Source organism: Symphodus melops (assembly GCF_947650265.1).
Source record: "Symphodus melops genome assembly, chromosome: 21".
Lineage (NCBI taxonomy): Eukaryota > Metazoa > Chordata > Actinopteri > Labriformes > Labridae > Symphodus > Symphodus melops.
In genome coordinates, this window is record NC_136711.1 from 11325655 (window position 1) to 11346367 (window position 20713).

The 20713-nt window shown below is 39.3% G+C and overlaps 3 protein-coding genes across 7 annotated transcripts in view; 1 reads left to right on the forward strand and 2 right to left on the reverse strand.

Moving 5' to 3' along the window:
* Positions 1-1650: 1650 nt before the first annotated feature.
* fkbp10b (FKBP prolyl isomerase 10b) lies at positions 1651-7502 on the reverse strand (the record flags this gene model as incomplete). Its single annotated transcript, XM_079334538.1, has 10 exons — positions 1651-2754; positions 2887-3050; positions 3685-3827; positions 3915-4104; positions 4281-4426; positions 4546-4735; positions 4896-5041; positions 5263-5452; positions 6919-7064; positions 7306-7502. 10 exons carry the CDS (start codon positions 7500-7502, stop codon positions 2560-2562), a joined length of 1707 nt encoding a protein of 568 aa, XP_079190664.1. The 3' UTR covers positions 1651-2559.
* A 108-nt stretch (positions 7503-7610) lies between these two features.
* LOC306817556 (disintegrin and metalloproteinase domain-containing protein 11-like) overlaps positions 7611-20713 on the reverse strand; it is a gene marked incomplete at its 3' end in the record, with an annotated part of 31956 nt that continues 18853 nt past the window's right edge. For 2 of the 5 annotated variants that reach the window (XM_079334534.1, XM_079334533.1), the window contains exons 18-26: positions 20652-20713; positions 20495-20545; positions 20313-20376; positions 20086-20191; positions 19839-19958; positions 18418-18586; positions 18168-18282; positions 16691-16708; positions 14856-15737 (exon numbers count right to left, since the gene is read on the reverse strand). The exon at positions 20652-20713 is cut by the window's right edge and continues 19 nt beyond it. In XM_079334534.1, coding sequence (XP_079190660.1) covers positions 15556-15737; positions 16691-16708; positions 18168-18282; positions 18418-18586; positions 19839-19958; positions 20086-20191; positions 20313-20376; positions 20495-20545; positions 20652-20713 — 887 coding nt within the window. Of the gene's footprint in view, positions 7724-14855; positions 15738-16182; positions 16709-17762; positions 17854-18167; positions 18283-18417; positions 18587-19838; positions 19959-20085; positions 20192-20312; positions 20377-20494; positions 20546-20651 lie in introns of those variants that run through there. The other 3 variants (XM_079334536.1, XM_079334535.1, XM_079334537.1) reach the window with 3 other exon arrangements.
* On the forward strand, positions 9100-14587 carry LOC306817558 (endoplasmic reticulum protein SC65-like). The gene is made up of 8 exons (XM_079334539.1): positions 9100-9621; positions 9838-9987; positions 10820-10991; positions 11424-11552; positions 11647-11792; positions 12139-12222; positions 12541-12711; positions 13608-14587. Exons 1-7 carry the CDS (start codon positions 9160-9162, stop codon positions 12685-12687), a joined length of 1290 nt encoding a protein of 429 aa, XP_079190665.1. The 5' UTR covers positions 9100-9159; the 3' UTR covers positions 12688-12711; positions 13608-14587.

Below are 20713 nucleotides of genomic sequence, written 5' to 3' on the forward strand. Positions count from 1 at the left end.
CCGACAATGACGCCTGTAATTAAAGGAAGGACAGGGTGTCCAGGGAGGGAGACTGTGCTAGCTGAAACTGCGCCAGCTGAGTAAAGCTGGCAGTGCCACACATCCCCCTCAGGACCCTCGACTCAGGGCTTCCTTTAGAGACCGTCAAGAACCTCTGCTTGTTTTGACAGCATCACTAACTAACCAGTGTGCAGCACATTTAAAACGAAACACTTTGGAAACAAATCAATAATGTTGGTGATTATCTTGTTTGCTTTAAATGATCATTATTAGGTACGTTTTGTTTAAGTGTGCATGCTGCTCTATTTATTATTTTGTATTATTATTATTATTATTATTATTTATTTTTTTCTATTCCCCACTCTGTGTTCCTGTGTGTCGCACTTTGTAACCTTGTTCTTTTATACCGTTTTGATGTAAACTCTTTTTGTAATGATTTTGGGGGTGGGCACTTATAAGCTTCTGCTTTGGCCCACTCCTTTTGAGCAGAATTACAACTGCTCAAATAAACAAATAAAAATTTTTTTTTTTTAAAAAAGGCCTCAGTATTAGTTTCAGTCTGTTACATCACCATCTAAAAAACAAAATGGCTACATTGTATCACCTGTAAAAAAAACGCTATCTTTACAGTAAATGTCTTTTATTTCTGGATTATCTTAATCTATAACACAACACAATCTATTTTGATGTTATGTTTTGTATTATTAATATTCTTAATAACCAACATCATTAAGCAAGATATATAAATGTGCACAGACGAAAATCTTCTCATTTGGATCCCAAGTGATAAAAAAAAATAGATAAATAGATTAGCTTTAGTCCTCCCTTGTTTAGAGGAAATATCTGAAAGTCTGCTGGAATAAACTGAGCGAGAGGTCCAACCACAAAGTTGCAGCTTGACTGAACAAGTCAGTCGAGTCAAGCTGAGGCCTGCTGACACCCTGGTACAGCATGTTTCACATTAAGGGCACACTAATGAACACGACACACATTTAGGTTGCTAATTCCTTGGTTTCTTTTTCCCTTTAAGTTTATATTTTGTTGTTGATTAACTAAGGATGTCTCATACAATTAAAGCAATTACAGGAAACCATCAGTTGAGATAACAATATTTGTAACACATTTATTTTGGGTAATGGGCTGTTTTAGATTTACCGTTATGTCTGGGTCAGGATGCAATAACGACTCAATATCAAAAGTAAAGGCAGAGCACAGTCTGCTCCCTTCGTCAAATGTAGGTAACTATAAAAAGTATTTAGGCAATACAAAGGAGTTTAAGATGACTTATGGTGCAACATGCGTGGCAAGTTATTTAACTGATTTATAATGTCAATGTAACAGCGCCCTCTTCTGGCAGCAGACCCTTGTAACTAAATGTTGGGATGAGAACCAGGTGATGTTCTGTAAACTACATCCATACACAGTTCAACGATGTGAAACCTGTGGTGGTGTCAGTCAGTGTTAACAAATGTTTTCTCCATTGAAAAAAAGAGCTGTGAAAATGAGAAGAGGCTCACCGATGGTTTTTAAATATTCTTGTTTTGTGCAACAAGATGCCACTGTTGATTATTTATTATAAGTACCTGCACTTTCACTCAAGTACAATAGTCCATCTGAAAAAAGTTTAGGGTACTTTGAATACGAGAAATGTAGAGTTTAGTATAATAATTTATTTTACCCTTGTTGGTTGAAAATACATTCAATGTACAAAATGTACACAACACGAAATACATTTTGTGGAAAATTGTAGGGACTCGTGTATTTTCACTAAGATGGTCCAGACTTTCCTGAAACTTTTCGGAGTTTGAAGTTGTTTGGGAATTGTTCTTTTGAAATTTAAACTTTTGTTGGACATTTGAAGAAACTTTCAGGAAGTTCTGCACACTTTTTTATACATATAGAAATGTATTGATTTACTTTTTTTGTAAGCCGCCTTCCACTGACAAACGTTTACATTGTCATCGAACTTTCGTTTGAAATGTCAAGGTAAGGTAACACTTGGATGAGGTTTGCCAGTCAAAGCTTACTGCTGCTAACCACAACACCTTTTTTTTAAAGACTTTCAATAATTTTCAACATTGGTTTTTACCACCAGGAAGTTTTTTTCACAAACTTAAATTTCAGGAAATATTCAAAATGTGGGGATACGTTTCTATAAGAGTTCAGTTATGGTCACTAGAAAATGTATTTTTGGCATGTTCACTAAATATGATCACACAACGTGGGGAATTTCTTTCCAAAATTACGAGACAAAAAATAATAAAAGACTTTTTTTCTAACAAACATTTTAATCAATCAATCTTTCAGGGAAAAATTAAGGTGCTTGTTTCGTTTTCTAAAATACAACAATCAAAAACAAACATACCATATAAAACTCAATAAAAATAATTCTTTGCATTATTTTCTTGGTAATACATACGACAAAAATTCGAAAGACATTTCAATGTGGTGCAGAAAGTATTAAAAATGATACTGTGTGGGAAAGTTGCTTGTTTTAAAGCTGTTTGGATTTTTCCTGAGAGAGAACGAAAGCATTTATCATCATCATCATCATCATCATCACAGCTCGTCATGCTTTCCTTCTTCCCTTTCCCTGTCCTCGTCGACTTTCAGTTTGAGTTCTTCAGCTGTGATCACGCCGTCTTTATTTCTATCCTGGTTTTGGAACATGTCGGTGATAACTTGATCCATGATCAGCCCAGGCCTGATACGACCTTTGCCCTCTGCCACCTGCAGCTTGATGAATTCTCCAAACTAAAAAAAAAGGGTTAAGGTTAAAAGATAAACATCAAAGTAAAGAGTGGGAAGGCACTCATTCATGCAAATCTGAGAAAAATGGGACACATCCTTCATTGTAAGTTTCTTTATTAATTAAGATCGACAAACCTCTTCTTGGGCCACCTCTTCGTTCTTGTTGTTGTCGAGAGCTTCGAACAGATCAGCAGGGCTGTCCTGGAGCCACACAAACAGGTAACCTGGCGGCACACCCTTGTCAAAGCTCACCATTTCAACGTCGAAGATCAGCACAGCACTGCTTGGCACGCCACTGGCTGGTGGACAAGAAGCAAAAAATAAATAAATTAAAAGGTTAACCCTTTAGTACCTGTGACAGTATCTTCATTACTTTCTTTAGAAATGTCAGATGGTGTCTAGTGTTTTTGAAAAAAGTGTAGATTTTATAAGAAACTTTACTTTGCTCTCACAGACCAGTTATAAAACGCTTGTTCATCTGAAAATGATAAAGAATACTGTGTTGCTTCTTAATTAATGTATTTATTTTACTATATGGCAGCTAATAAGGGATTAAAACAAATATTTCAGTCGCATGCAAAACTTGAATTTCCCTCGGGATCAATAAAGTATCTATCTATCTATCCATCTATCCATCTATCCATCGATCTAGTGACTCAAAGAAGTAGATAAATAAGGACAATTTTTAAATACAATGCAAAAGTGTAGCTTTAAAAAAATAAATATTATATTAAAATATTATATTAGAAACAGAAATATATTTTGATATTTATTATTCATTTCTGTTCCCTTCAGCAGTTTAACAAGTGTACATTGTTTGCCCTGCAAGAGTATCATAATCAGGTTGTGCATTCTCTTGTCAGTTTCTTCATGATATGTTGTGGCAGTGTCTCCAGCTCTAAGTTTCTATGAAGCTAAGCTAAAATTTCTTACCTCCTTTTTCTCCGTGGCCGAGATGAGGCGGCACCGTTATCAGCCTCCTCTCTCCCACACACATGCCTCTCAAGCCCTCATCCAGCCCGTCAATAACCTTGTCTGCACCCAACACCGTATCCTGAAGGTTCTCATAGTCGTGTCTGAGGATGGAGGTGTCTCACATGTTTAGCACTGCTCTAAAAATGTCCCCGAAATACCAACGTTAGGAATATGTGTGGATGACTCACGAGGAGAAGAGCGGCGTGCCGTCCACCAGCGTGCAGTTGTAGTGGTAGCGGACGTGGTCGTTCACTCCCGTCGTCTCGTTACACAACTCGGGTTTGTAGGTGATCTGGATGTTCACAGTGTCGTTTGGGTTGTGGAAGTCGATGACGTGAATGTCAAACACCAGAACGGTAGAAGGGGGGATGACGTTACCTAAACGGAGGGATTCATATTTCATTTCATTCAAATATTCTTCTTTCAATTAGATAAATCTTGACTGACAGTTCATTCAGGAACCTACACTTTAAATATCACAAACTTATTTATTCAAGTGAAATTGGTTGACAATCGATCTAAACAGGCTGCAGGAAAAAGCCTCAGTAACGTACCCGCTCCCTGCTCTCCATACGCCAGGTGTGGAGGGATGATGACCCTCCTCCTCTCTCCAGTACAGACTCCAATCAGAGCCTGGTCCATGCCTGCAATCACATATCCCAACCCGATGTATGTGTTGTATGTGCTATTCCTCTGGTAGCTGTTGGCAGACAAATTTTTAATAAAAAAAAAAAAAAAGGTTAGATTTGATTTTAATATCAAATCTTGAGTTTAAAAAAGGTTGTGTGAAGAAATCAAATATCATCAGCAGTTTCGCACCTTGTGTCGAAGGTGACCCCGTTTAGGAAAGTACCGTTGTAGTGGTAACGGACATAATCACCAACCACAGACTTGCGTGTGCATGACTCGGGCACCACCTGGTTCTCAATGGTCAGACCGTCCTTCGGGTTATGAACGTCCACCAACAAGACATCAAACACCAGGGTGGCCTGAGCGGGGATCTCTGTGCCTGGTTGAAGAGTTCAACAATTATTTTGAGTATTTGATCCATTCACTTGATAATGATTTTCAAGTCACCAAATGTGGTCTTGGAAGGAAACATTTAGAAAGAGCTACTTTACTTTAATTTAAAAGGTACATTTGAAAGGCTGCAGTTAGTTTGTACTGACCTGATCCTTTCTCCCCGTAGGCTTTGAAGGGTGGGATGACGATATTTCTGATCTCTCCCACACACATGCCCAGCAGCCCTTCATCCAAGCCCTTGACCAGCCAGCCCTCCCCCACTAAGGAGTCGTGGGTCTGTTTCCTTGTGTAGCTACGTAGGGCTCATACAAGCGCAAAGTCAAACACACAACAAACCTGGATAACACAGTGTAAACACACAGAGCTGTCACACAGGGGGCTTCAATTCCAGACAAGAATGTGATTTAGCTATGACTTCTGGTTTTATCATTGTATAGCTTTCTTTATTAACACATTAAAGCTCGTCAATTTGATGAAATCCCACAAACTACTCTTGTCCAAGCAAGAATTCACCTGGAGTCAAAGACGGTGCCATCGAGCAGAGTGCCGTTAAAGTGGTAACGAACAAAGTCGGTGCGCATCACAGAGCGCTTGCAGTCTTTGGGAGTGGTGATGGTCTTTGTCACCACCAGGTCGGCTTTGTTCCACACATCCAGCAGATGGATGTCAAACACCAAGGTGGCATCTGGAGGAACCACCTCGCCTGGAAACAACGTTGAATAAAGGGTCAAAGGAACTTTCATAGTAAACAAAAACACCATCATTCATGAGTAACACATCGAATTATTGACTTTCTTGAAATGACCACCACAGCTGGAAAATGAAGGAGGATTTGAACCTGGGTATCCCACCTGGAGGATTGGCACATGGGTGCACACTCTAACCACTGAGCTACTGGTAACCCTTTTTTATTTTGAGATTTCTCTAACTGTTTTTCCACTCTCTAATTGACGCGTTGGAACTGACATTTTTTCTACTATGAAATGATTTGCTATAAATATCCCTCATTCCATTACATTTTCTAAAGAGGGTTACCTTATAAGTCACATCTTATGCAAAATACACTTAACCATGTCTTTTTAAGACTAATTTGTGTCTCTATAAACCCCTCCCATTATGAGAAGGTTTGAGTTTAGTATCACTACAAGAGCAATCACAAGGAAAGTCCTTTCATTCTGTGCTCAAACAGGCCGTTTGGAGATGGGGTTTTTTTCTTAGAAAATTACAAAAGATAACCCTCCCCCAGATGGGTGGCACTCTCACATCTAGGTGTTTGTAGCTTACTACCATCTGAGTACGCACTGTAAGCAATAGGACATGTGGGAGAAAGCCCAAGCCACATTCCCTTCTAGAGAGAGGCGTGTTTAAACACAGCTCACTTTTGTTTAAAGCTGTAGACGCTGGAAGCGCCCCCCCCCCCTGAGCTAGATGGGGGTTTGGTGCCTTGCTCAAGGGCACCTCGGCAGTGCTCGAGAAGTGATCTGGCGCTTCTCCGGCTACCGGACCAACTTCCATATTTTGGTCTGCATTGGGACCTTCCAGATCCCAACCCGACCCCCTACGGACTGAGCTACCGCCGCCGGAATTTATTGCCACATTGAATTTTACGACAATTTAAACTCTAAAACTAAAGGAGCTTGGGGGCAGGGGCGATTCTAGAGGTCTGCCAGCACCCTGGGCAAAAACTCACAACTAGCGTTTTTTATTATTGTTTCCCAGACGGATAACTCCTCTTAATTTTCATTCATTGATACATTTTGGTTTTCACAGGAACAATGCTGCAATGCTTAACAGGGCAGATTAGGCAGGTTTCCGATTGTTGTTGCAAAATGTGCACATTTTGAGACAATGCTTTGGTTTAAAGTTTGTCTGCCTGCCTTGCCTGTTGACAAAGAGCGCCTCCGCATAAAATGATATAAAAACATGTTTTGGCTTATTTGTAGCCCCAAAGATCTACATCCACAACTTATATGTTAATACGTCCATATGTACGTTTAATAACTTTGATAATATTCAGTGAATTCTACTGAAATGTAGAGTTATGAGTGTGTTTTTTGTTTGGGTTTTGGATAAAAAATTAACTCCTACAATAATAATAATAAGTTAATTACCACTGAATAAACAACGTGAAATCACAACATCTCACTGTGTGACACTTGTAGAATTTACCTGCACCGGTGCTGCCATACGCCAGGTGAGGAGGGACGGTGATGGTCCTGCGCTCGTTCACACACATACCTTGCAGACCTTTATCCACACCCGCGAGGAGCCGACCCTCCCCGATGAGGCCCACCTTGGCCTCTCCTTTCTGATGGCTGTGAAGGGAAACCAAAACGTTTACAGGGACGAAGAAAATAATAGAAGTGGGTCAGCTGAAAGGAAGGCGGATAAAATCTGACGTGCATCCTCTGTTTAATGCGATTGTTGGATTTCAGGGGGCTTCCTAAAACGAAACACTGAAAGTCCACTCAAAGTTTGCACTTTATGGCCTCTGCGTCACCGTTACATCCTGCAAGTCGATCAATGAATGCAATAAGAATTTGGGACCAACTTTACCTCGAATCAAATGTTTTCCCGTCCACAAGCGACGCGTTGTAGTGATAGCGGACATAATCTCCATTTTTGGATTCTCTCGCGCAGACTTTGGGTATGAAGTATCTGTCCACGACGACATCTCCAAGCACAGGGCTGGGATTAGACTCCACAGAAGAGCACGAAAAGAAGAGGAAAAGGAGAATGCAACGGGCAAACATATTTGCAGTGACACGTCAAATAGATTTTAGGGATAAAAAATAATAAGACTACTAAAAGCTATAGACAGCACATAAATAAATGAAGCGTCCTGCAGAGTCCTGCGTGCCTTACGCAGACGGTCCAGGCTGCTGATGTGGAGCAGGAGAGTTTTGTCTCAAGGTTGTAAACGTGGACAATCTCCAGGTTGCAGTGAGGACTTTTAACCAGAAGGATGTCTGAGCTGGGAGAGAAAAGCGCCGCGGTTAAGGAAACAACGAGACGAAAAGCCCATTAGTTCCTTTACAAAAATAAGAGGAAATACTAGGAGAGCGGAAGTTGTGGCGGCCTGAATTAAAGAATCAAGTCAGAGAATTTGGAGAAAATTTCTTCGTGCAACTTCTTACACTATAGTGACTGCAGCCAGTACATGGGATTTGGGTTAAGGAAAATTTTAATTATGGAAAGACAAAAACGAAATAAGAGAGTAAGCTATTTTTGTCCTAAATATAATCGGTCAATTTCTACTTTTATTTTGAAAGGTAAACCGCCTGTGGTGTAGTAACTTGACTCTAACTCCGCTGTTAAGTAGACAACTTCAGAGTATTTTTCAAAGACCCGCCTCTGCCCCTCAGAGCCGTAAAGTAGCATAGAAGCCCCAAACGTTCATCTTTTTCATTAATGCTGTGAAATGTTTGAGTTAAGCTCTTAAGTAGCAACTAATAGACTAAGTTGTTCTAAAAAAAAATCACAATAAAACCTGATAAAAACCTCTCAGCCCCTGCACATGGGTCAAACTGCCCTCTAACTCAACAGGACCCAAAGATCTCCAGCCTAAAACTGCTGCTGCAGGTTAAACATCAGACAAAGTCACTGAGCACTGCATAAACAGCCTACATGTTCAACAGCAAAGATTTGGTGAGTGATACAATTTGATCGTTAAAAGACAAAATGCTGAGACTTTTTGTGACCCCCCCCTCCCCACCCCCCAAAACCCCCCCAAAAAAACAATCCTAAACTGTCTATCTCATTACATGCAGCAAAGGCTTGTTAAACTTAACCTGTTATTTAGTAAACTAGAAGTTAACAATTACAAGTATATTGAATGATATCTACATTAAAGATATGTAGCCCCTATAACAATAGAAAGAACATAATTATGTTTCCATCTTTGTACAAAGTATCGCTGACCTATGGTGACCTCCTCAAAGAAACATTCAGCACAATCTAGTGGATAAAAGAGGTATTGCTGAATATTTAGAAGCAACTAACTCATACTGTATGTCATAAAATATATCAATAAATATTTCCCCACCCCACACTCTAATAGAAAACTTTTTTTTTTTTTTTAAACTATGGGACACAAATCCATACATCTCAGCACACACAGGTGAGATGTATTTACTAAAAACTTGCAAACAATGAAAACCACAACAGGAGCTATAAGTGGGCATTTTAACATCTAAGCTTATTCTTGTGCCAAATAAAGAAAGACAGCAGTAAGTGACAGCTGTTCTGTGCTCGGCCTGCACTAAGAAACCTGAGCCAGCAACCTCTGAAAGGCCCAATCACGGAATTCCCTTAGACCCTTAAGTACTTCAGCAGACCACCAAACAGAGAGACACTGGAACAGATAGCAACAGAAGAGGCAGACGTATATATGTGGGATATGATCCTATCATGTTTACATTTGGCACTAAAGGGGATACGTCGGTGACCTTGCTTTTTTTGCATTTTGTTTGTATGACAGCCGAGCAGTATGAAACCTACACTTTGACAAACTTCCCCAAAGAGGAGCTTATGCCCCTCACCACTGCGTACGGATTGGCTTTGGATTATTTTGCAGCAGAGAACTGGACAGAATCTATCAAATATTTGGAGCTAAGTTTGCGTTTACACCGGCTTCTGAAAGACAGCGCGAGGTACTGCATGCTGCACTGTAACAGCAGCAAACATGAAGAGTCCGGTTTTACGCAGAACAAGGATCTAAACGTTTACTGGCATGTTTTGATGAAAGCGACGTGTCAGAAAAAGTGCAGGGCTAAGTTCCCCGTGTTACAGCTGCCTCCTCCTGACAGAGAAGTCCTGCAGGATTTCAGCAGAAGATCTCCGTACAGATACATGCACTTTGCACACGCCAAGGTGGAAAAAGCATTTATCATTCTTAATTCTTGAAACCTCCAAGAAAGTTACAAGATAAATGTTAATTCCACTTTTATTTATACTGGACCATTGAGGGGCAACCATTATTTACAATGACATTGGGTCATTACAGAAAGGATTAGAAAACAGACATTAAATAAAAAATAGGAGTTTCCAATTAAAAGGTAATTCTTTCCTTTTTTTTACCCCATGCAGCTGGATGACTTACAGAGCGCTGTGCCATGCGCCTACACCTACCTCCAGAGGAACCCAGGGGACCAGGAGATGCATCGACTGATGGAAGAGTACAAGAGCCAGTATGACCTGAGCGGATACCTCAAAGACCTCGAAGAACAACCATATGAGGTAAGGATATCAAGGGGTCCAATTCTGTATTTTTGTTACAACATTTGAAAAGCTATTGAACCAAACTGCCTCGGGGTAGAAAACCCCTTAACATAGACAGCCAATCAGTACTAAACACTTAATGTAGATACGTTGAAGGTGTTGAATTTTAAGAAAAGTGCATTTCCTATTAAATGTTTTTAAAGCATCTTTCCTAGTGAGGAGTTAGATGTGTTTTTTTTCATCAGATGGTGCAGCTGTAACACTATCATTAATTCAATAAAAAAAAACACATATACAGATATACAGTATGTTCTCTTAGGGCTTCCATACTAATCAAAGACACATTTTAACAATATTTAAAGAAAATAGACACATTTGAATCCTGTCAATCAAGTGAACTGTAGAAGCTGCCATCTGAGGAAAGCTATTAATTGTTTTTGAAGCAGCTTTCTTGAGTTTGGCAGCTTTTATGGTTCACTTGATTCACATGATTAAAATGTGTCTATCTTCTTTTAGTTTAGTTAAAAATGTGTCCCCTCCCTTTAGTTGTGTGTTTTTTAAAGCGAACAAAGTGTTGTTGTTTTTTTTAATGAATTAATGATGGTGTTACAGCTGCACCGTCTGATGAAAACACATCCAACTGCTCACTAAATTACGTTTTTTTACATGAGTACAGAAAAAAAGATTTTGATTTCATCTTCAAAAGCAGAAACACAAAACATAAAGACATGGCCCTTTAAACCAACTTCGAGAAGACCAAATGGAAATACAAAACCACAACTTTTTCATTGTCAGATGTTTCTGTCATTTCAAATAATACCACTTTAAGCATCAATAACTTTCTGTCCAGGCCTCCTTTCTGAAAGGAGTCAAACTTGTGAATTCAGGCGACTACAGTAACAGCGTCGGACACATGGAGGAAGCTCTCCGGCTCTACCTCCGAGAGTTCCAACTCTGTCAGGCAGAGTGTGAAGGCATCCGTCAACTTTCCACAGACAGTGACCTCTACATAGTCATAGCAGGTAAGTATGTACATTTGAATCAGAACTGTAAATCCTTTTAGGTTTATATTCATAGACATAAAATATTTAATTACAGATTCAACCCTTGGTTCTGAACCTAGTAGATCCACTCAAAGCCACATTCTTATAAACCTTTTTTTCTATTGCTAAGTTTTACACCTAAATCTGTGAAAAAGAATTTTGCTTTTTCATGTCTCATATTCATCTAATGATCCATTCATATGGTCTTAATTTACCTGTATTCCTATTTCTGTTACATTTTCATTTCTCTCTAGTTTCTTAGCTAAGAGCAACAACCCCTGGCCTTGAGGATTAATAAAATATCTCAGGTTCTGATTCTGACTTCACCTAACAATTAAACTGTATAAAGAAGTCCAAACATGTTCCCCCTTGAGATACGGAATTATCTTTGCTCTGCTTTGTTTCCCACAGAAGTCTTTGTTGAGGTGTTACAGTGTCAGCTGAAGTGTGAAGGAAACTTGAAGCCTAACGTCGGAGGTTTCTTTGTGGAGAAATTTGTTGCCACAATTTACCACTACCTCCAATACGCCTATTATAAAAGTATGTTTACTGCCATCTCGGCAGAAACAGAGCTTTGCATTTCTAGTCTTTATTCCTCAGAAACACTGATGTGCTTTATTGTTTTCTTCACCAGTGAACGATGCTAGCAGTGCGGTGCCCTGTGCGTACAGCTACATCTTGTTCGAGCCTGAAGAGCAGGTCATGAAGCAGAATCTGCAGTATTATAAAGCCTACAGTGAACAGTGGGGCCTACAGCCTGAACACTTCTTACCCAGGACGGTGAGAAAATTACTGGCTCATATTCCATCAATTTGACACCAATCCCCCAGAAAAACAAGCTAAGAATGAGTTTTATTGGCTCAACGAAAGTAATGCTGCTAAAGAATGAACATGCTACTAAGTATTGAATTACAAGGAAAATGTGCTGTTCATCCTAATTGTTCATTTTTCATTTCACATGGCTACTATCATTGCATGGCTGCTGAAAAACACCAATTAGACAGGCTACTTGGATTATTTAAGCAGAATTAAGTAAAGATATTCTTTAAACAGATATTCTTTAAACAGACTGTCTTTAGATTGACACTTTGTCCATGTCTTCATGAGTTTAACTCTCTTTGAACAGGAGGCTGTCAAACTGTACAACCACACTGTCACTCTAAAGCAGATGCTGACATCTGCACAGACATACTTAGAGATGGACGATGAGGTGAGATTTTGACCACAAACATTTTGAATGATGGTTATTTTAATAATGTATATGTCTGATTTACACTTTAGAAAAAATAATCTTTAACACTGCAAATTTAGTTTGGACTCATTGAATGTATATAAAGATGAACTATACATCTTCAACTCCTTGTTGTACAAAATTGAAGCCAAAATACCCCTGCGACTATCGCTGACATATTTTGCCAGTGATGTAATTTTATACAGTCAATTTTTGGAACCTGAATAACACCTGATTGGAGGACTGTTATCCAACATGGTTAAAAGTTATCTTTGTTAATAAAGTTGATTTTCTCAGGAGTTTTTTGGACCAGAAGAAGCTGCTCTTCTGAGCTCGGAGTCTCCTGACCTTGAGTTTGAAGGGATGGGAGATTACGAGGAGTCCATCTACGCTGACTGGAAACAACCAAAGGGCAAAGGAGACACAGGGGATTCATATATCTGAACAGAAACTGAGGATTGCATTAAAGTAAATCAGACAAGTCATTCATGTAAATAAGGAGGGGGGGGAGACGTTGCTAGTTGGAATATTTCCAATAAAGTAGTTGAAAAAGAGTTAATTATACAACCTTGTTATTAGCCAATAAGTTCAGAGTTTAGCCTCGGTCTGCCTTTTTATTTCCAAATGTTGAGATACTTAAAGACAAAAGGGAGATCTTTGACCTGTGTTGGCACTGAGAATAGTCAATGGACCAGTCATTAGGTCAGTGGGATGTTTCCTTAGACAAGAGTCACGTTTAGTTTTTTTTAGATATTTAAATCTGGCTTCAAAATATACAAGATGTCTGGTCTGACACTTTGATGACTTTTATTTTGATGACTAATTGCTGCTTTCACATGTTATCTCATCCCTAGCTTACCGTTAAAATTTTACAGGCTAAAAATGCAGCTCATCCTGAAAATGCTGGGAAATATTAAGGACTTTTGTGCATCTGTGAATACAGCTAAACTATAAGTGACTATCTGTCAGAGATAAGACAGCAATCTGCATCACTTCAGTTTTTAAAAGTAGATGAATGAAACACACAGTCACTGTCATTCAGATATGTTTAATATTTATTTAAATGTACAGCCATACGAGTATAACACAAAGAGCTAATATTGGTAACCTTCCTGTAACATAAGATTTTTGTTAACCTTCATGTGTCAATGATGTCAAAGTCCAACTACAATGTGTGAGTGTGGACAAGAGTGGTTCTCACAGTGGAACCTTAAATATTAGAAAATTATACAATATTAGTTATCTACATTGACATTTTACTGTAGTCTGTGTTGAATAAATGTTGAGACTATTCTAACATTACTTGCAACTTTTATTCAGGAATGTTTCAATGATTAACCTGATGCTGACTTTCACTTCTGTAGGTTGACTGGCAGTGTATCTTGGATCTTCTCTTCTGGCACAGTCTGAGCTATTACGCTGTTGTTCATGCTTCTACTGAAACAAATCTTCGTAAGCATTTGTTGTATATTATCATATCCACAGAAGAACATCTTCATAACCTGATTAAAGTTCCTGTAAATCCCTATGAATAAAACATGTAAGATAAATCAAAGTTGCAGATATTTCTCTATTTTTATCTTCTTTTTTTTGGGAGAACTGCATTTATATATATTCTTTTTTTAAATATTTTTTTGCACCATAATCATATTCTCAATCAATAACTGTTTTAAATGTACATGTTATTGCTGTGTTACATCAGAATGTAACTACTTTTAGCCATTAAGAGATTAAGCAAATCTTACAAGTCATTTTCCAGCTACTTTATCAACATGTCTGAGTACTCAGAAGCCAAATCGCAGAATTTGAGGGAGATCCTGTTAAATATGATTATCAATGTTCATAATCTGTAATAATTGTGCAGCTAGATGTCCTTTCTGAGGGTTAACATAGGAGCATGTTTTCTCTGCGGCTCGAGTGATCAGGCATGTAGCATCTCAGAATTCCCTGAACAAGCAAAGATTCAAATCCTGTCTTGCTTCTTCAACATGAGCAGTTTGTGCTTCCATTTAGAGCGTCAGTGAGTCTTAACGGTCTAAATGACTCAACCTTATATTACAATATGTACATCAGCACCAGTGTTCAGCATACCTGTATGCATATTGGTCCTGTGGATGCAGTGGATGGATTAAATATATTACAGGGGGAAATATTTGGTGTGTATGCAACTCACTATCCAGCTTTGCTAACTGTACATCAGCACAGAGACACGACGAGCCTCCATGCAGGTTTGAACCAGGCAATATAAAAAGATGGACAACTCAACACCTCCCACAAAGTGAAGCCAAAAGATTTACAGCTCCCTCTACGGACTGGCTGCAGTATAGGTCATAAACTCTTCCCCCTCCATTGAAGGAAAATTCACAAAATCACAATTCTTGTCAAATTAAATTTTCCTCAAACAGTTTTTGATATGATAGCTCTTTTTACAAAATTGATTTGTTTTCATGTCCTCTTTTTTCCCTCCAAGAAGTTTCTTTATAATTTCTTTGATGCTATAAAAGATATAATGGCATGATTGACAGCTCTGTTAACAAATGCATCGCTATGTCTATTGTATTAGGCGACTAGAAGAGAAAGGGAAAATTTAACCAGTGCTTACTCATAAGTCACTAAACTTTCCATAACCGTGAACGTCTGCCTCAACAAAAATCTGTTCTGCTGTGTCCCGAGGGATCTATAGTTTTGATAAGTGTGTAATTGTCAGCAGAAGCAGTGGGACATCATCTACTTGCACACACCCTGTGCGACTAGACGATACTTGATAGACTAACATGTTAGCGCCTGTCACAGGGGTGTTTTGGCTTCATCTTTGTACAACGGGAGGAGGTACAGATGCATCGTCCATCTTTATTAACAGTCAGTGGTTTGGACTATATGTACATTAATGCAGATTATGTGGAAGCATTGATTTACATGGACTAGTGTTTTTTAATGAAGGCAGCGTTGACAGAGGAAGTATGGAGGTAACAGCGGAATGTAATCGCACACAAAAATAACCCTCATCTACGCAGAGTGCAAACATTGCAATATATCCCTACTGGCTGATATTGCAGTTAAAGTCATACTACTGAAAGAGGTTAAGAGTTCTTCATGAGGTAAAATATTTTAACTGTGTACGGACAGAAGGCTCCATCCCTTATTTTTCTTTTAGGAAATCACTTTAAGGGGTACAAAGTTCACAAACAGCAATCAATATGGCAGATGAACAGCTGGAAAAAACAACAAAGTAATACCGCCAACAAAGACTTAGATATTTGTGTCCAGATGATCCCTGACAGCGGGTAAGATCTGGTATTCTAAGTTCCACAGTTAAAAAGATTCTTTGACCATCAGGGAGGAGAGCACAGATGAAGTTAAAGGAGGGAAAAAGAGCGGAGAGGTCTGAGGAGGACTCATAAATGGAAGACATCTTGTTTTTTGTCTCCTCAGAGCAGGCTGGACACAGATTACGGTAGACAAGACAGCAAAGAGATACGACTCAGCCCCCCGATCTGGAAAGGGAAGAGAAAGAAAGCAGAAAAAGGAGAGGAGATGATAAAGAGGGGATAAGAAGAGAAGAGAAAAAGAAATGAGGAATCTGAGAGAAGCAACAGGGCAGCTCAGACGAAATAAAACATGCAAGTTAAAAATTTAGGATGTTAACATGGCTGTCACCGTTTCCTAAAACCCAAACGAGACATTTTCAAAATTCTTATGTTGTTTTGATATTTTTTAATTATTTTGAAAGGACTTCTTCTTAACGGTGGCACTCGCTCATCCAATTATGTCATGAAGTAATGGGTAGAAGAAAAGTTGTGTTCCTCGTAAATGGTGACACTAAGCAAGTGTAGTGTGTGGTTCCCTTTTTAACTTAACGTTTTTCCTGACAGTTAATCAGTAATTAAAAAGCTTTAAATCAACTATGCGATGATCGTGCTTAAACAAAAAAGAAATTAATTGCAAAACGACCAAAGTGTAGTTCTGCTTTTATTGTGGAAGTTTTTGAAATGAAGAGAACAAAGTCGAAATTGCAGCTATGTTGTAGAAATGGAAGTTATTGAAGGGACATGCAGTACAAATAATGATGAGGCAAACTAGAATATCAATGGTTTTCAAACATTGTTTATGATCTGTTGCACATGCAAAAACAAAAATGTACTTAGGCCCATCTATGCGAGGCCACGACAAACAACTATACTTTGTATAAATGTTGTGTTATGTGGTGTTGGTTCATGCTTTAATATTAGTCTCTCTGTAAATAAACGTTCACGTTACGAAGACGAAAAGGGTAATGAAACTGGTCACAGGTAGAAGATGTGTGTGAGATGACAAATTTCTCTTAACTAGGGGGTTAGGAAGCTTCTTTTTTTATAAAACACATGGCATTATGGGATATCATATATGGGGATTCAAGACTTGGTTTATGCCTTCATGTCAGGATCAGGATTGAAAAGCTGGATCGTACCTTCCCCTTCGGATGTTTCTGGATCGGGAGTAGACGCAGGAGCATGGCAAAGGAGGCAGATACAAAGAAAGAGAGAGAAAGAAGACAACTGTAGAAGAAATATTTTGACTCTGTGAACTGTTGTTTCAAAAAAGAAAAAAGAAAAAAAGAAACGTGCAATAAATCCAAGGCTTCCAAAGCATATGCAATGCAGCAAACAGGCCTTGAAAACTTGCAGATGCATCTTCTTTATAGCAGTGAGCTAGCAGTGAGCTTGCATCTGTAGTGTTAAACCAAATCAAACAAGCTGCAGTCATGAGATTAAGGCAAGCATATTCAAGTTCAAGGTTTCTTGATCATCTACATCCAGCAGGCATGCCACAGCAAATCAAGTGAGAGTGGAGACAGCAGTGTAGAGGGAGTTCAACAAACTAAACAAAGAAAACCTGGACTCAGATTCATCCTTGTTTTCTTAATCTGTTTATCTTGAGGGTGCGACCGAAATCTATGTACCGACTTCATTAGGATGCCTCACTTTACATTAGGGTACATACGGTTGCATTTTTTCAGTCTGAATTGATCCATTATTGTCAATGGAGTGATTATTATTTCAAGTAAAAAAAAATTAAGTTAAAAGTTAACATTTATACTGATGGATCATAATGTGCTACAAAAGCAAACAAGGCCACCAGCATAAAGATGAAATCATTTCTAAATTGTACATTTTAAGCATAAAACTGCTGCCGTGGGCTACGTGTTAGACAAACTACCGTAATAAAATGATGCAAGTTATAAATTTATAAGAAAAAAAATGGTTAAGATAGACAAGGTACCGCTTCGACTGCAGCGGGCGCCAATTTGACTCAAACTAAAAGTTCTCATACCATCATGGAAGTTTCTCATGCTTTCTTTCTCTAGCCAGACCAGCAGGTCATTGTAAATCTATTTCAGATCCAGCAGTGTTATTGATTAACACACGCGGTCTCCGGTTGTGAGAATGGATCAGACAGCAAGCAGAGCAGCCACAAGCGTGTGTTAGCTGACAGAGGGACACAGCAGGCACACACAGATGGAGGCATGCCACAGCTCTTACTTAAATCCCCAGCCAGTTCCCCCCAGGACTATCGCTGCCACCAGAATAGCACCAGCAACCGAACCTATTATGATATTGGTACCACTGGGACCTGTGGGAGTCAAGGAGTCAGGCAGTGAGGGGGAAACATAAAGCAGTATATTTACTTCTTTTTTGTCATCTTTTAGGAGTAATGAAATGAAATTTACAGTTCGCTCTCTCTTTTGTGAGATTGCTTTATTTTGTCATTATAATAAGGAAGTTCTGCATCTGCCTTTGAAGCTGCGTGTGCATATGAAGTGTTTGTAGATAACTTACTTTTGTTCCTAGTTTCTGAAACAACGAGCACTTGTCTGAAGTGGAAAAGCCTCTTTAACTGCTCTGTGGGTGTTTGTACTGTATGTTGCGACAAACCCAGTGTGTTACCTTTGTGTTTCTCTGGACCCTCTGGTGGGGTGGGGATAGGGATCGGGTCGAACACGCTGCAGTCCTTCCCGGTGTAGTCTGGATCACAGATACACTTCACCTCATTACTGCATGTCTGAGAGACACAAATGAGGAACCTTACTCGACTTTTGAAAATCTTGTTAACTTCCTGAAACTCAAACGTTAATCTTTTAAAAACTACTCAACACTGAAATCATGAAGTCGGACCGGGCTGCCGTGACACACTCACCCCATGGTGGGAGCAGATGCGTGAGGTGGACGAGCCCGGGCAGGTGCTGAGGTTGAATGTGTTGAGAGGGAGGCAGCGACGCTCCAAACACATCATGTTCGGCCCGCATGGCGTCCCGTCCTCCACATACCCCAGATCCAAGCCGTCATCCAGTACAGCATGACCACCCCTGCAGGTCAGACAGTCACAATGAGCTAACATACATCTGATATACATAAACACACACACTATATATATAGGTTGAATGTGTTGAGAGGCCTATATGTATATGTATATATTTTATTTTTTTTATTTAAATAACTGGAACACCTTATTAACTTTTTTCCTGCTTATTTCATCAGATCACAAATAAAGATAATTTCCTTTTTTATCTGATTGCACAACAGACAAAAAATTAATACTGATTAATTAATACTGATGTCACTTCAAGAGCGATAAAAGTAAACAAGACGAAAACTGATTATCTGTAAATGGTCATTTTTAATAGTCAGTAATCATTGCTGCGGGCTGGATGTCGGTGAAGAAGATTCTCAGCACGCTGAAGAAGCAGACCTACGATTCAACGTGCATGATACATGTAAAAAGAAGTTCAAGCAGTGAGAGATGAGACAAACACTTTGTCCAGGGAGCATCAAAATTAACTCAGACTGAAAGTTCCTCACAGGAGCTTTAATAATGTCATGATGACTTTATGTCCCTCTTATCATAAACGACAGAAGAGGTCGTGTGGCAAAAAAAAGAAAGAAAGACGGGTATCAGTCGGGTAAGATCAGATCTATCCAGGAAGGACTGAGGATTGGTTGGATGTTTTTGCATGCCGGACAAAAATAAAAAAATAATATGCAAAATGCACCTTATTTTGCATATTCCAAAGCCAGAGCTTTGTTTGCATTTGGATGCATGTGTACATACTGAGTAGTATGATACAATGAATATCCCACTAACAGTCAAATCATTTATCAGGAATATTTGCTGTGGAAAAGGGAAAGAAAAACTATTTCAACAGTGTGCGATTAATCACTTTACCTGAGAACTACCCCACAGCAGCATCCAGGTATTTATAACAAAATAAAATACTCAATCTGGTTTCTGATGGCCTCTTTTGCTTTTGTTGGTGGCAATGTAAAGAGATGAGTATTGTTTTCAGTCTGTTTCCTAACAAGCTAAAAACTCCTCACAGGAGCTTTAAATTCATCTTTGTTTAACTTGCTTGGTTTGTTTCTGTCCCCTGCTGGTGTAGACGATTGTGTCCCATCTGAAGAAGTTACCCCGGCTCAACCCCAGCCTGTGACCTCTTACTGCATGTCATACCCTTTCCTTTTATACCGCCCTTCCATGCACGTTCTATTCACTTTTTCTTTCTAAATAGCAATGACATGTGAAATATCAGGCTGTTGTATATACCCAGCAGGCTCCCTCACCTGCAGTCCATGTATCTGTTTTGGTGGTGGATGGTCAGACTGGTGAGCTTCCCCTGCAGTTCGCCGAAGCGCGGCCTCTCTGTCAGGTTGGTGCACAGCAGCAATCCACAAAGAACATCTCTGATGTAGACCAGGGAGAAAGGAGGAATATTATTAAAATGGAAAAAAAAGAAAGTTAAAATCTGCAGAAGAGATTGTATTTAAAAAACACAGATTAATTAATTGATTAATTAGAAATGCAACTTACTGCTTATTGCACTGAACCCATCCCTGACCACTGGAGTCTGGACCACAGTTTCCTTTTTCTGTGCCCTCAGAGTTCAGCTTCTCATAGCAAAACCTGTCAGCCGAGTCTGAAAACAAAGTTTGATTTCACTTCACGTTGCCAGATATTACAAAGCTCTTTTCAGAAAAGTGACATTACATGATTATGTTGACAATAAAATGGACTGCTGCAGTGAAAAATAAACCTACTGTAGCCCCACAGAGTCCTGCACTGACTGTCTCTGGTCTTACAGCGACCTCCATAACAGCGACCCTGAGGAAGAGGAAGAAGAAGATGAGGGATGAAGTGATGAAGAGGGGACAATCAAAAATAAAAATATTCATGGTCAACGCAAAGCAGTCACAAACATGTAACAAATAAGATACCTCACCTGTCCAGCGTCACACATGTAGCCGTCCAGTTTGTGCACATTATGAGGACACTGAAAGAGAGGTAATTATGTGTCATTTTGTGTGGGTTGGATTTCTGATGTCTCGTCTGTTTTCAAGCATCTGGACGAGCACAGAGGTGTGAGGCCTCTTTCTTACCTGGCTGGAGTCTCCTGTGCAGGTCTCAGAAATGTCACAGTCGTTGACAGCATCCCGACACG